Source organism: Heterodontus francisci, chromosome 34 (genome assembly GCF_036365525.1).
Source record: "Heterodontus francisci isolate sHetFra1 chromosome 34, sHetFra1.hap1, whole genome shotgun sequence".
Taxonomy (NCBI): Eukaryota; Metazoa; Chordata; class Chondrichthyes; order Heterodontiformes; family Heterodontidae; genus Heterodontus; species Heterodontus francisci.
The window spans coordinates 44276286-44290382 of record NC_090404.1 but is presented as its reverse complement, the minus strand read 5'-3'; the positions used below and the strand labels follow the sequence as shown (position 1 = coordinate 44290382).

At 42.5% G+C, this 14097-nt stretch overlaps 1 protein-coding gene across 1 annotated transcript; it reads left to right on the top strand.

Moving 5' to 3' along the window:
- Positions 1 to 4685: 4685 nt before the first annotated feature.
- Positions 4686 to 5935, top strand: LOC137348865 (probable G-protein coupled receptor 139). The gene is made up of 2 exons (XM_068014098.1): positions 4686 to 4710; positions 5025 to 5935. The coding sequence occupies exons 1-2, from the start codon at positions 4686 to 4688 to the stop codon at positions 5933 to 5935; spliced, it is 936 nt and encodes a 311-aa protein (XP_067870199.1).
- Positions 5936 to 14097: the final 8162 nt, after the last annotated feature.

Sequence of the window (14097 nt, the reverse complement as noted above, 5' to 3'; positions counted from 1 at the left end):
CAGCAGACACATGGGAACACCACCGCCTGCAAGTTCCCCTCCAAGCCACAAACCATCCGGACTTGGAACTATATATCTGTCCCTTCATTGGCGCTGGATCAAAACCCTTCCTATCAGCACTGTTGGTGTACCTACCCCACATGGACTGCAGTGTTCAAGAAGGCAGCTCACCTCCACCTTCTCAAGGGCAATTAGGATTGAGCAATGCACGATATCCTAGACAGCGACGCCCACATCCCATGAACGAATACAACAAAAATGTCATAACCTAGTTGACGTGGACCAGTTCACTTTGACACTCGCCATGTAGAGCTGGACCTGCATACAGTGAATGGAACCGTGCTGTACTGATCTTGTTAACTCAGAACGTAAGCATGTAGAGTTTGACCTGTGCAAGTGAAACATTGAACTGAACGTTTTTCCGCTGAATGCAACAACTTTGAGCCGGATTTGTCAATAATCAATGTAACCAGTGCACACTGAATATTACCCCACTGAACTGAATTGGACCTGTCAACATTGAATGTAAATTTACTGCACTGGTCCTGTCACGAGAACTATAACAGCACTGACCTGGACATGTACAGACTGGCTTTAATTTTGCTGAAACAGATCTATTCACACTGAAATTGACGGTGCTAAACTGGACTTTTCCCTGACCTGGATCTGAATGTGTCTGTATTGGATATGACTGTACTGAATTGGATCTGTCCACACTGAATTTAACTTGCTGAAGTGGAACTGCCCCGACTATATGAAATCTTGCTGAAATGAACCAGTCCATGGTGAATGCAGCACCTGAACCTGTACACACAGAATGTAATATGCTGAACTGGACCAGTTCACACTGAATTTAAACATGCTGAACAGGACTTGGTCACACTGAATGCAAGGGAGCAGCATTGGGCATGTTCAGCTCGAATGTAACTGTGCTTAACTGGACCTATGTAAGATGAACTGGACCTGCCCACATTGAATATAACGGCACTGACCTGGACAAGTCCGCAATGAAAATAATTGCAAGGTACTGGACCTGTGCACAATGAATGCAACGGGGACTTAACTGGACCTATCCACACTGAGTACAGAGATAGTTGTGTTAAAGTCAGTGTGCAGACGTAGAGGTAACCCGTGGTCACATGAATTGAACAATGATTAGGGGCCAGAACTTGGGTACGTTTTCATTTCGGACCAGAATATTTCTGGTCAGTTACACCTTATGCTGAGACCACTCAACTGAACATTGAAGGGTTTAAACCTGATAATTCCTCGCGTAAAGCAGACGCTTTCATCATTGCAGCCTCCTATTTAGCTTTTCATTATATTTTTATTCAGAAATGTAACTGGGATCAGTCTGCACACTCCGGGTATTTCACATTAGAGCCTTGTCAGATCCCTTGAAAAACATTCCATTCCTTCAAAACATAAACAAGAGCCTGGCATTGGCTTCAATTAATGTAATTAATGTTAAAGAGAAAACCATCCAATTATCTCCCTGGAGCCTGGCATTGGGTATGAAAATGACAATTTTTCAAGTAGTGTAGAACATGCTCAGAGCTTCTAGTAGAAATGCACGTATTACCAACAGGTCTGGTGTTTGTCATTTACTATCCAATCATTGCAGTTATCGGGGTTCCAGGTACAGTATTGTAGTTAGTTATTAATTACAGGAATCATTGTTTAGCCATGTCACTGCTCCCATTTACCCATAGTGTTTCTCCGCAATGCCTCTATCCTCTCTCATTTAATGGCATGATTTCTCCACTTTAACGTGATAGTGTCTACCATGTAATGCGATTTCTTCCCTTTAACTGTATAATTTCTCCCCTCAAATGGGATAATTTTCCCTTTTCGAGAGAAAATTTCTCCCTTTTAACTGGTATAATTTCTTCCCATGATACAGTACTTTTTCATTCTTTATTTAGTTCTCTATTTTACGATATAGTTTCTTCCCTTTACCGAAATAAATTCTGATCATTAATGCTGCTATTTCAGCTCTTTCGCACTAGAATTTCTGCCCTTTAGCAGCGTAGCTTCTTCACATTACAGGTATAATTTCTCCATATAATGGTATGGAGCTTCTCTTCATTGGTACGATATCATCTCCTTAATTACAGAATGTAATAATGTCATATAATTTCATCCATTTGCCACAACCATCTCACAATTTAAATATAGTTCTCTGTGTTGTTGATACTGTTACTGTGGGGGAATTATCACAGTGTAAATGTCGTTCTATTGTGTTACTGACAATATTGCTATTGTCACACGTACCACAGTTTCAAGTCGTTTTATTGTGTTGTTGACACTGGTACTGTGGGTGACTTGCTGCACACTTTTAGCGGTGTAAATTTAGTTCAATTTTGTGATTGACAATTACCCTGAGTGAATTATCACGGTGTAAATGTAGTTCTATTGAGGTCAATTGCTATGGGGCACAGATTTAAGGTGATTGGTAGAAGGATTAGAGGGGACATGACGAAAAACATTTTCATTCAGACGGTGCTGGAGGCAGAAATCCTCAGTTTATTTAAAACGTACCTGGATATGCACCTGAAGTGCTGTAACATGCAAGGCTGCAGACCAGGTGCAGGAAGGTGGCATTAGATTGGGTGGCTAGTACATTTTGACCAGCACAGATACGATGGGCTGAAGTGCCTCCTTCTGGGTGTCATTTTTCTATGGTTCTATGGTTATTCACGTTATTACTGTGAGCGAATTATCACACTGTTATCACTGTGTGAATGCACTTATATTGTGTTATTGACACTTACTGTGTGTGAATTATCACACTGTTATGGTGTAAATGTCTCTTTTGTGCTATTGACACTGTCACTGTGGGTGAATTGTCACACTGTTATCACGATGTAAATGCAGTTCTTTTGTGCTTTTTAATTCATTCATGGGATGTGGGTGTCGATAGCAAGGCCAGCATTTATTGCACATCCCTAATTGCCCTTGAGAAGCTGGTGGTGAGCTGCCTTCTCGAACCGCTGCAGTCCATGTGGGGCAGGAGCACCCACAATGCTGTTAGGAAGGGAGTTCCAGCATTTTGACCCAGAGACAGTGCAGGAACGGCGATATGGTTCCAAGTCATGACTGGGAGGGGAGCTTGCAGGTGATGGTGTTCCCATGCATTTGCTGCCATTGTCTTTCTAGGTGGTAGAGGTCGCGGGTTTGGAAGGTGCTATTTAAGGAGCCTTGATGCGTTTCTGCAGTGCATCTTGTAGATGGTACACACTGCTGCCACTGCGTCGGTGGTGGAGGGAGTGAATGGTTGTGGTGCTAATCAAGCATGTTGCTTTATCCTGGATGATGACGACCTTTTTGAGTGTTGTTGGAGCTGCACCCAACCAGGCAAGTGGAGAGTATTCCATCACACTCCTGACTTGTGCCTTGCAGATTGTGGACAGGCTTTGGGGAGTCAGGAGGTGAGTTACTCGCCGTAGGATTCCTAGCCTCTGACCTGCTCTTGTTGCCACTGTATATATATGGCTACTCTAGTTCAGTTTCTGGTCAATGGTATTCCCCAGGATGTTGATAGTGGGAAATTCAGCGATGGTATTGTCATTATATGTCAAAGGGAAATGGTTAGATTTTCTCTTGTTGGAGATGATAATTGCCTGGCACAAGTGTTACTTGTCACTTATCAGCCCAAACCTGGATATTGTGCAGGTCTTTCTTCATTTCGACTGGGACTGCTTCCGTTTCTGAGGAGTCACGAATGATGCTGAACATTGTGCAATCATCAGCGAACATCCCCACTTCTGACCTTATGTTTGAAGGAAGGTCATTGATGAAGCAGCTGAAGATGGTTGAGCCTAGGACACTACCCTCATAAACTCCTGCAGTGACGTCTTTGACCTGAGATGACTAACCTCCAGCAACCACACCCATCTTCCTTTGTACTAGGTATGATTTCAACCAGTGAGAGCTTTCCCCGATTCCCATTGACTCTAGTTTTGCTAAGGCTCCTTGATGCCATAGTCGGTCAAATATTGCCTTGATGTCAAGGGCAGTCACGCTCACCTCACCTGATCTTGACAGTGGCAAAGTAATTCCCACAAATACAGTCCATTTCAAACTCAAGATTTTTTCCTACCTACTTGTTTGTTTCCACACCGAATGTATTTTGTTGCATTATTCACCCCTTTGAATATCTTCCATAATAAGTTACTGTTATATACTTTGTTTTTCTATTTGCTGTTCTCCCGTTGATTTTAATGGGTTTCTGATGCTTCGCTGATGTTAATTGTGTTTATTAATTTTATTTTACATTTCGATGCCATTGGCCTGATTTATTTTTCATTCAGACGATTACTTTAGAAACAGAAACAGAGAAGAATGGACCTCTTCCAACCAAAGATCGCGCTTCAAAGCTGTACATTTCGCACAGAATTTTGTAAAATGGATCATTTTGTTGGAAGTGGACCAGTAACTGTCCTGTACTCGCTCTGTCTCTCAAACATTAGACTCATTGGATATTTTACTCCTTTCTTTAACTCAACTCTGAATTTACTTTGGGTCCCGAAATAAATGAATGGGTCGAGGCAAGAACTCAAAAAGCTGGAGCATGAATGCGCTTTCCTCCAGAATAAAATTTGATTAATTGAAATTGGAACTGGAGAAATATGTTCGCAATTCTGACAGAGGGGAAAGATCTAAATTGTAACAAATATAACGGAATGGAAGTACCCGAGACACAGAAGAGTAAAACGATGGAGTATCTCCGCTTCTCCATCTCTGGGTCACTCTGTTTCACTCCATTGCTGTGGGCTCGGAGTCTCCTGCGAGCTCTACTGGCTGCTAGAATGTGCCTGACAGTCTGAGCATTCAGCAATAAAATCAGAATGAAAGGGAGACAAGAGGTTAAAATCCAATGAATCCATTCATCTGCGTCCCATGCAGCTGATGTATAAAATATTGATTTTATGTGGCAGAGCCACGTATATTGTTAATTATTTACACAGGTCTCCCTCTTTCCTTTTCTCTCTCAGTCTCTTCTATCTGTCTTTTTCTTACAGCTAACTTGGCTGTTATTGTGATCCTGCCCCAAGGAAGATGTGGTCTTTCCAGATGTATCACTTACTACCTGGTGTCCATGGCCGTGATGGATCTCTTGGTCATTATCACTGCTGTGATATTAAACAGGATTGCTATTTATTATTTCCCATTCAGTTTCCTGAACATCACACCGGTATGTGGTCTCCGAGTTGCCCTGAACTTTGCAGCCATAGATATTTCTGTCTGGTTAACAGTGGTTTTTACATTTGATCGATTTATCGCTATCTGTTGCAAAAAGCTGAAAATAAAGTATTGCTGCAAGAAAACAGCAGCGCGGGTTATCGGAACGGTCTGTACACTGAGCTGTTTGTATAATACGTTTGTGTTTTTTATATGTGAACCTTTGTATATAATTAACAATATACCCTGGCTCTGCAGCATGAAATCAGTATTTTATACATCAACTGCCTGGATTGCATATGAATGGATTCATCAGATTTTAAACCCTTGTCTCCCATTCATTCTGATTTTGCTGCTCAATGCTCTGACTGTCAGGTACATTCTAGCGGCCAGTAGAGCTCGCAGGAGACTCCGAGCCCACAGCAATGGAGGGAAACAGAGTGACCCAGAGATGGAGAAACGGAGAAACTCCATAGTTTTACTCTTCTGTGTCTCGGGTACTTTCATCCTGTTATATTTGTTACAATTTGTATCTTTCCTCTATGTCCAGATTGCGAGCCTTTCTTATTTTTCCGGTTCCAATTTCAATGAATCAAATTATATTCTGGAGGAAAGCGGATATATGCTTCAGTTTCTGAGTTCTTGCATCAACCCGTTCATTTATGCAGGGACTCAAAGTAAATTCAGAGTCGAGTTAAAGAAAGGAGTGAAATATCCAATTAGTCTAATTGCTAAATTATGTAAACAATGAAAATAATAAAATTCAGCATGAGTTGCACATTGTATTCTATTCATTGCTCTTCTTGCTTATATCACACGGCCTCCACTTCCTGATACACTTATCCATTGTGTGATTTTAATGATGTATAAGAAACGCTGCATCACCGCACATTTCAGTGTTGTGGCATATTCTCAGTCAGTTTCCAGTTCTCTTTCCAGTTCTGAGTCAAGTCTGATCCATTTGCTCCAAGGGCCCCGGAGTATCTCCACATTCACGTGCGAGACCGAAATGCCGACCCCTGATTTGTAATTGGATGCCAAGTTTAACTGTTTACAGAAGGAACCACAATATGCCTCCTGAGAATTGTTGGGACCTTGAGAGTAGGATATGCTCTGAAATAAGAATAGTGTTCCCCCGCGTTGTTCACCACTCATTGGGCACCGCCTGCCCATCCCTCCCCACCCCCAACCACAATCCTGATCCCATAAACAGAGGAACAGAGTAACTGCTGGGCGGAAGAAGAAGACAAAGCACCAGGTAGTTCACCTTCTACTCCTCTCATTAGCCAATTCGGACATCGCCAGTGCCACAAAACAAAATTAAATCCGGCTAACAAGTGTGCCCAATTTTAAAAGGATAGAAACAATAAACACAAAGAAACTATTTAAAATATATCAAATTGAATGGGAATATTATCATATTAGCGACTGTGCACTCCTGTCCTGTTAACCGTCCTGGCAGTTGCATAATTCAGTGATAATGGTGATGTTGACCAATCATAACGATCAATATCTATCAATTAGTCTGCAAAAGGCCCAGGCATAAGGTGAGGAAATTCCCAGTGGTGAAGACCTTTAGGAATCAGGAGAACAAAATGAATTTCAGAAGTGATGCAGAGGTCTAGCGTCGCTTTGCTGGAGCACCATACACCAACAGCTAATTCCTGTGCAGCCCACCTGGCATTCCATTAGAAAAAGGTGGCTTGAGGAGGCGACCCTGCATGTGCTGGATGCTGGTGAGTCGAGGCTTTCTTGACCTCACGCAGCCCAACCTGCTGATGTGACCCAGGATTCCACATCTGGACCAGGCAGTTCCAGATAATGTCTTAGTCTCTCACCCTACAATAACAGGTGCAGAGATGCAAAATGGACACTGCACGACAGTTCCTAATCTGGCAAAGTCCCATATTTCAGGTTAAGTGCTTTTTTGAGAACTTCTTCGAATCCAATTATTTGGATGTACTCTGGATTATTTTTGGAAAGGTTGTGATGATTTTCTACATTTGCCACAGAGCTCTGCTGCGTCCTCAACGAGAGAGAAGCCGTTTTGATAGCATGACAGCACAAAGGCTGCAACAGGAATGCGGACAGTAATGGCCGTCCCACAGGGTCTGCAGCATGATGGGGCAGCGTATATTGAAAGCCTTGTAGAGTCAGAGGGTCATAGAGGCATTTACGGTATTCTGACATATGTATGCTCTTTTACTAATGGAATGTCAGGTGGACCATACAGGAAGCAGCACACCCGGCAAAGCAATGCGAGACCTCTGTTGCACAACTGCAAATAATGTAATGCCCCTCATTCTAAATCTCTCCACCACTGGGATTTTCCTCGCCTCTTGTCTCTGTATTTTGTAAAATAATTGATGGAAACTTATGCTGTGATTCATCAATAATGCATTATTATTCGACCATGTGACTACCAGGATATTCAAAGACAATCTAGGCTGGAGTGCACAGTGGAGTGTTAATGTAATATTCTCATCCAATTCGGCATTTTAAAAATATTTTGTGTGTTTATTGTTTCTGTCCCTTTAAAATCTCTGCGCCATGCCCTCTATCAGTTTGGAGCCAGGCTTTTTGACAGTAACAGGAAGGTGCTTCGCAAGCCAGCCAATGTACCCAGTATCTCCGAATGCACTCTAATAAGCTCTCTCCTGTATGCCAGCCAATCAAGCTCCTTTGCAGTTGACTCGACTGTGATCTCGCCCGCCGCGATGCTATCAAATGAACCGTACACTACTCATGGCCAGACTTCTGCCCACTCATGACCAGTGGCTCACAAAACTCTGATTCCAATATCTGAGCTGCTGTTTACCAGTGTTCGATCAAACGGCAGGACCGCTTCATAAGTTCATTAGTGTTGTGTTGTTTTATCTCTCTCTCTCTCTCTTTCTTCCTGCTTCTCTTCCTCCTTGGAAGTCTGTGTCCGGGCAGACGGTAATTCCTGGGTGTCTGAAAGCAGGATATCGAGAGGGGAACATTGTGGTGGAGGTAGGTGAGCGGGTTGGCAAGCTAGGTACCTGTGCTAACAACATCTGCAGCTTGCATATCATGTCAAATAGAAGAATGATGGTGAGCTGGGTGTTGAGGAGGGGCATAAGGCGTGACCATACCGTCATCCTCAATGTTCCTAGCGACGCTGGATGGCTTGGGCTCCAGAGATGCCGACACTATGATTTTGAGATTCATCTCCCTGTAGTAATCTCGGTGTCCTTGTCCCCCGGCAGTTCTGCACTGCTCTTTTCTGTTGTCGGCCCCTTGTTTGCAGGGCGGAGAGCAGAATGTCAGTGATTCTGCATATGGATGATGTTCCTGCCATAGCAGAATGGCTTCAGGGAAGGGGAAGCAGGAGAGGTAGGTGTGCAGCTGGAAGCATTGGCAGGTGTATGAGGGTGAGGTGAATGTTCTGAGTGCCATCAAGGGCTGCGGGGTGAGTGATGTAGTTGTGGTGCATTCAAAAACATGACAGGTTGCTGGTGTGTGGATTGGAGGGATCCTGTGAAGATGACATTATCCACTTACACGATGACATTGCTCATTTCTGGCACAGCTGCCAGATCTCCAGCTTCAGACGCTGGGCATTGACCTCCCACGCCAAATGCTTCCATTCCATTCTCAAAGTTGTCCAACAGGACCTCCAGGACTCATTTATTGCTGTCCCTCTCCTCCTCCTGCACAGCCCCACCATCAGTGCCTCCATCACCCTGGAACATTTGCTCTGCCATGGTATTTCCATTTACATCATTTAAATACCACTACTATTAATCAGTGCACCTTCCCTTTTAAAGGGACAGAATGCATTTAACAACATTAGGCTGGCTGTGCCACGTGGCATCCACACAATGCTGTCCAGTCTCCTGATAAGTGCAAAGTCAGTCAACAGCGTGAAGAAGTTAGGAACACGGGACTCCCTCAGCCACATGCAGCAATCATGCAGATCAGCTCATAGAGTCATTACAGCACTGAAAAACTCTTGTCAGTCGAGTCCATGCCAGCTTTCTGTATAGCTATCCAGTCAGTTTCATTCCCCTTCTGTATACCCATAGCCCTGCATTTTCTCCTTAAGTGCCTATCTAATCTCCTTTTGAAATCAATGACTATCTCTGCTTCAACCACCCTCCTAGGCAGAGAGTTTTAGGTCGTTACCACTCACTGCGTAAAAAAGTTCATCCATACATCCTGTCCAGAACCCACCCCAGGTATCTCATGTCCAACACCTTAAATCTGTATGCCCTCGCCCTGTTACCATCAGTCAGTGGAAACAATTTTCTTTGTCTTCCATATCGAAATCTGTCATAATCTCATACATATGCATAAAATCACAGCTCAATCTCCTTTGCTTCAAGAACAAACCCAGCTTCTCCAAACTAACACTGCAGCTAAATTCCTTCATCCTTGGAAGAATTCTGGTAAATCCCCACTGCACCGTCTCAAGGACCCTCTCATCGTTCCTAAAGTATGGCAACCAGAACTAGACACATGACTCCAGTTGTAGCCTAACGAGAGTTTTATAAAGGTTCAGCATGAGTTCCCTGCTTTTGTATTTAATAGCTCTATTTATAAAGGCCAAGATCCCATATGCTTTGTTAACTATGCTCTTGATCTGTCCTGCCACCTTTAAAGATTTGTACACATGAACATCCAGGTCCCTCGGTTCTGCACTCTTCCGAATTTTGCCTTTTAGTCCATACGGCCTTCCCCTGTCCCATGTTCCAAAAGGTATCTTTTCAAGCTTCTCTGTGTTAAATTACATCTGCCACGTGTCTGCCCATGCTGCAGTCCACTGGCGTTATATTGACTGTGTGTCACACCTCTAAGTTTGATATCATCAGCAAATTTTGAAATTTCACTCTGTATTTCAAATATCCAATTGATATATAGCCTGACAAAAGGCAACCACTTACTACAATTTGCTTTTATTTTCCCCTTAAGCCATCACTTTTGTTCAAGCTGACAGGAACCCTCCTATTTCATGAGCTACAATTTCGTTCACCAGCATCTTACTTGATACTTTGTCAAACACTTGTTTTTAAACTCCATATACACACCATCCACCACATTACCATTATCAACTTTCCCTGTTTCTTCATCAAAATATTCAATTAGATTCGTCAATCACAGTCTGCATTTTACAAATCCATGGTGGCTCTCCTCAAAACACAAACCTCTCCAAGTGACTGTCATCTTTTTCCTGCTAATTGTCTCTCAAACTTTACCCACTACAGCTGTTAAACTGTCTGGCCTGTCGTAATGTCCTTACACCCTTTCTTCAACAAGGGTGTGACATTCGCCACTCTCCAATCCTCTGACACCTCCAGAGTACCTAGCAAAGATTGGAAGATCATGGCAAGTTTATCTGCTATCTGCATCCCCACTTCACTAAACAACTTGCATCTTGGGATGGAAGTCATCCAAACAAGGCGACCTATCCACTCTAAGGATAGCCAGACTTTCCAGTGCATTTTGCCTTTCAATTTTCAACGCATGCTTTACCACTACCACTTCTGCTACTATCCATATTTTGTCAGCATCCTCTTCCTCAGTGAGCACCGATACAAAGTACTCAATAAACATTCTAGCCTTGCCTACTTCTCTGAACATTTGCCACCATATTTGCCCTAATAGGACCCATCCCACTTCTTACTACCTTCTTATTATTTACATGCCGGTTGAAGATTTTTGGTTTTGCTTTTATGCTAACTGCCATTCTATACCCCTATTCTCTCTTTGTCAGTCTTATTTTCACCTTCACTTTCCCTCTTAACTTATTTTATTTGGCGTGGTTCTCGCTTGAGGAATTCACCTGCCAGGCATCATAAACCCACTTTTTTGTTTCATCATAATTTCCATCTCCCCCGTCATCCAAGGATGGCTTTGATTCTCCAAACCGTCTGGCTGTTCTAATGTGCATAGCCTGTACGTCTAACATCTTCTCCTTATGGAGCTGTTGTTCTGTTCCCATGTTTCCTGTCAGTCTTTCGTTCTATTTTACCCTGGCTTGATCCCTTCCCATTCCAACGAAGTTGGCTCTCTCCTAATTTAGAACTTTTACTTTAGATTGCTGCTTGCTCTTCCTCGTTATTATTATAAACCTTCTGATACGACGATCACTCTAACCAAGTGTTCTCCCCAGACACTTGGTCCACTTGACCTACCTCATTCCCCAGCACTGGATCCAAAAGTACCTCCTTCCTAGTTGGACCGAAGTCATACTGTGCAAGGAAGGTCTCCTGGACTTATTAGGACATTTTTTCCCTTTCTAACTGTTTACTCTAACGTTATCACAATCGATAGTTGGGTGCACAAATTTCTGTGCTCTCCAAACTGATCAGAAACAGCGTGTGCAGGTTGTGAATCGCAACTGCCACACACAAAACAAGGAACACAATTTGTTTTTACCCCGTGGTTCCGAGAGCACCTGTTCTGACCAAGAAGTCTACACTTGCTTATATTCCAAGTCTCATATTAATCACATCTTATATTCCAAAATGCTGTTCAATGAATGGAGTTCATGTAATTAGCATTGTAAGAATCAAACATAACTGCTTTACTGTGATGCTCGTGAGTCTGTTCCATAGATAGACCACTCAGTGAAACATTGCTTCAGCAGAATCGTTTTGAATTTATTCCCTTCAAGCGCTGTCCATCTCGTCTGCTTCTCCTGTTTTGGAGAAGTGGAAATAGCTAGTCGATCATTATCCAGTCCCTTCAGAATCCGAAAAGAAGCAAACATATTACCTCTCAACATTTTCTTTTCTAGTGACCACATGCTCGATTTACATTATCCCTCCTCACAATCCAATCCATCTATCCATTCGCCATTCTGTTTACTCTTTTTTGTGTTCGTTGGATAGCTGTAATATTCTGTGGTGTCCAAAATTGTAGACAGTAATAGAAGTGCTGTCTCACCAGTGATTTATAAAGTGACAGGATTACCACACTATTGCGGCTCAATCCTGACCTTTTAAAACAATGCAACATCTCATTTGCTTTGCTCATTATTGTGATAGCTTCAATTTATTGTTAAACAGTAACACCAGATCTCTTTCACTTTCCATGCACATTAATTTATTTTCATTTAAGTCATCATTTCTTTCAGAATTTCGAGTTTCAAGGTGATGCACTTGGCTTTTCTCTATATTGAGTTATTATTAAGGAAGTCTTCACATTGCACTTAGAAAAACATAGTATGATTAGAACAAGGCACCACAGTTTTACTAAAGGGAGATCCTGTTAGACAAATTTATGAACGTTTTTTGTGGATGTACCTAGTAGCATAGACAAAGATGAACCAGTAGATGTAGCATATCTGGATTTTCAAAAGATATTCAATAAGGTGCCACATAAAAGATTAATCGGCAAGATAAAGACTCATTGTGTTGGGGTAATATATTAGCGTGGAGAGAGGATTGGTTAACAGACAGGAAGTAGAGAGTGAGCATAAATGGGGCATTTTCAAGTTGGCTAGTCGTGATTAGTGGCGTGCTGTAAGGATCAGTGCTGGACCCTCACTCTGTATTAATAACTTTGTTGAAGAGATAGAGAGTAATGTAGTTAAGTTTTCTGATGATACAAAGCTCGGTGGAAAATTAAGCTGTGGGAAGGATGTCTTGAGGCTGCAAAGACATATAGACAAGTTAAGTGAGTGGGCAACAAGATGGCAAATGGAGTATAAAGTAGGGAAGTGTGAAATTGTTCACTTTGGTCGTAAAAATAGAAAAGCAGAATATTTTTTAAAAGGTGTGAAACTGCTAAGTGTTGATGTTCAGCGAGACCTTGAAGTACTCGTACAAGAAACGCACAAAGTTAACATGCAGGTGAAGCAGACTATTAGGAAGACAAATGACATATTAGCCTTTATTGCAAGCGGATTGTTGTACAGGAATAAAGCAGTCTTACTAAAATTGTAGGAGGCTTTGGTGAGACCACACCTGGAATACTGTGTGCAGTTTTTGTCTCCACATTTAAGAAAACGTATACTTGCAGTGGAGGCAGTGCAGCATAGGTTTACTCGATTAATCACTGGGATGAGGGGTTTGTTCTGCAATGATTGGTTGAGTAAATTGGGACTATATTGTCTGGAGTTTAGAAGAATGAGAGATGATCGAATTGATACATGCAAGATTCCAAAAGGGCTTGGTAGTGTGGAAGCTGACAGATTGTTCCCATTGGTCAGGCAATCTAGAATATGGGGACGCATCTCAGGGTAAGGGGTCAATCATTCAGGACTGGGATGAGGAGAAATTGCTTCACTGAAAGGTTGGTGCATCTATGTAATTCTCTATCCCAGAGGGTTATGCTTGCTCCATGATTGAATACATTTAAGGCTGGGATAGATTTTGTGTTTCGCAGGGAACCAAGGGATATGGGGAGCGGGCAGGAAAGTGGAATTGAAGCCCAAGATCAACCATGATCATATTGAATGGAGGAGCTGCTCGATGGGCCATATGATCTACTTCTGCTCCTATTTCTTCTGAATAGGTAATCACTGCAGCGTTACCCTGCTCCAGGTGTTGATGAAAAGGACAGAATTGAGGAGTGATAGAGGAAAAAGTGATCAGTGCTCTGAGTTGAACGTGTGGCTCAAAAAGTGGCGTGGGAGACAAGCATTTCATTTCGTGGATCATTGGCTCGAGTATTGCAGAAAGAGAGTGTTTCTCTTTGGATAAGGTTCACTTAAACTGGGCTGGGACCAATCTCCAGGTGAATTTAACCAGTGGCGATGTAGCTGGGGCTTTAAGGTAAAAAGCTGGGGAGGTGGAAACTGATGGGGAATTTATACATGTAAAGAGAATAGTCAAGGGCACAGATAAGAGTAGCAATTTGGGTAAAGTTAAGCAGAATGTGAGAGGAAGGGACGGAGAGTTTAACACTAATTATGTATCAGTGAATAATTTAAAACCGGGGAAA

What these genes read in the sequence shown, in the direction of transcription:
- LOC137348865 (XM_068014098.1), top strand. Translation starts at nt 4,686, where the DNA reads ATGGAAGTACCCGAGACACAGAAGA. An exon ending in AGTACCCGAGACACAGAAGA is followed by an intron (nt 4,711 to 5,024) that starts GTAAAACGATGG and finishes TTTTTCTTACAG; the next exon opens with CTAACTTGGCTGTTATTGTG.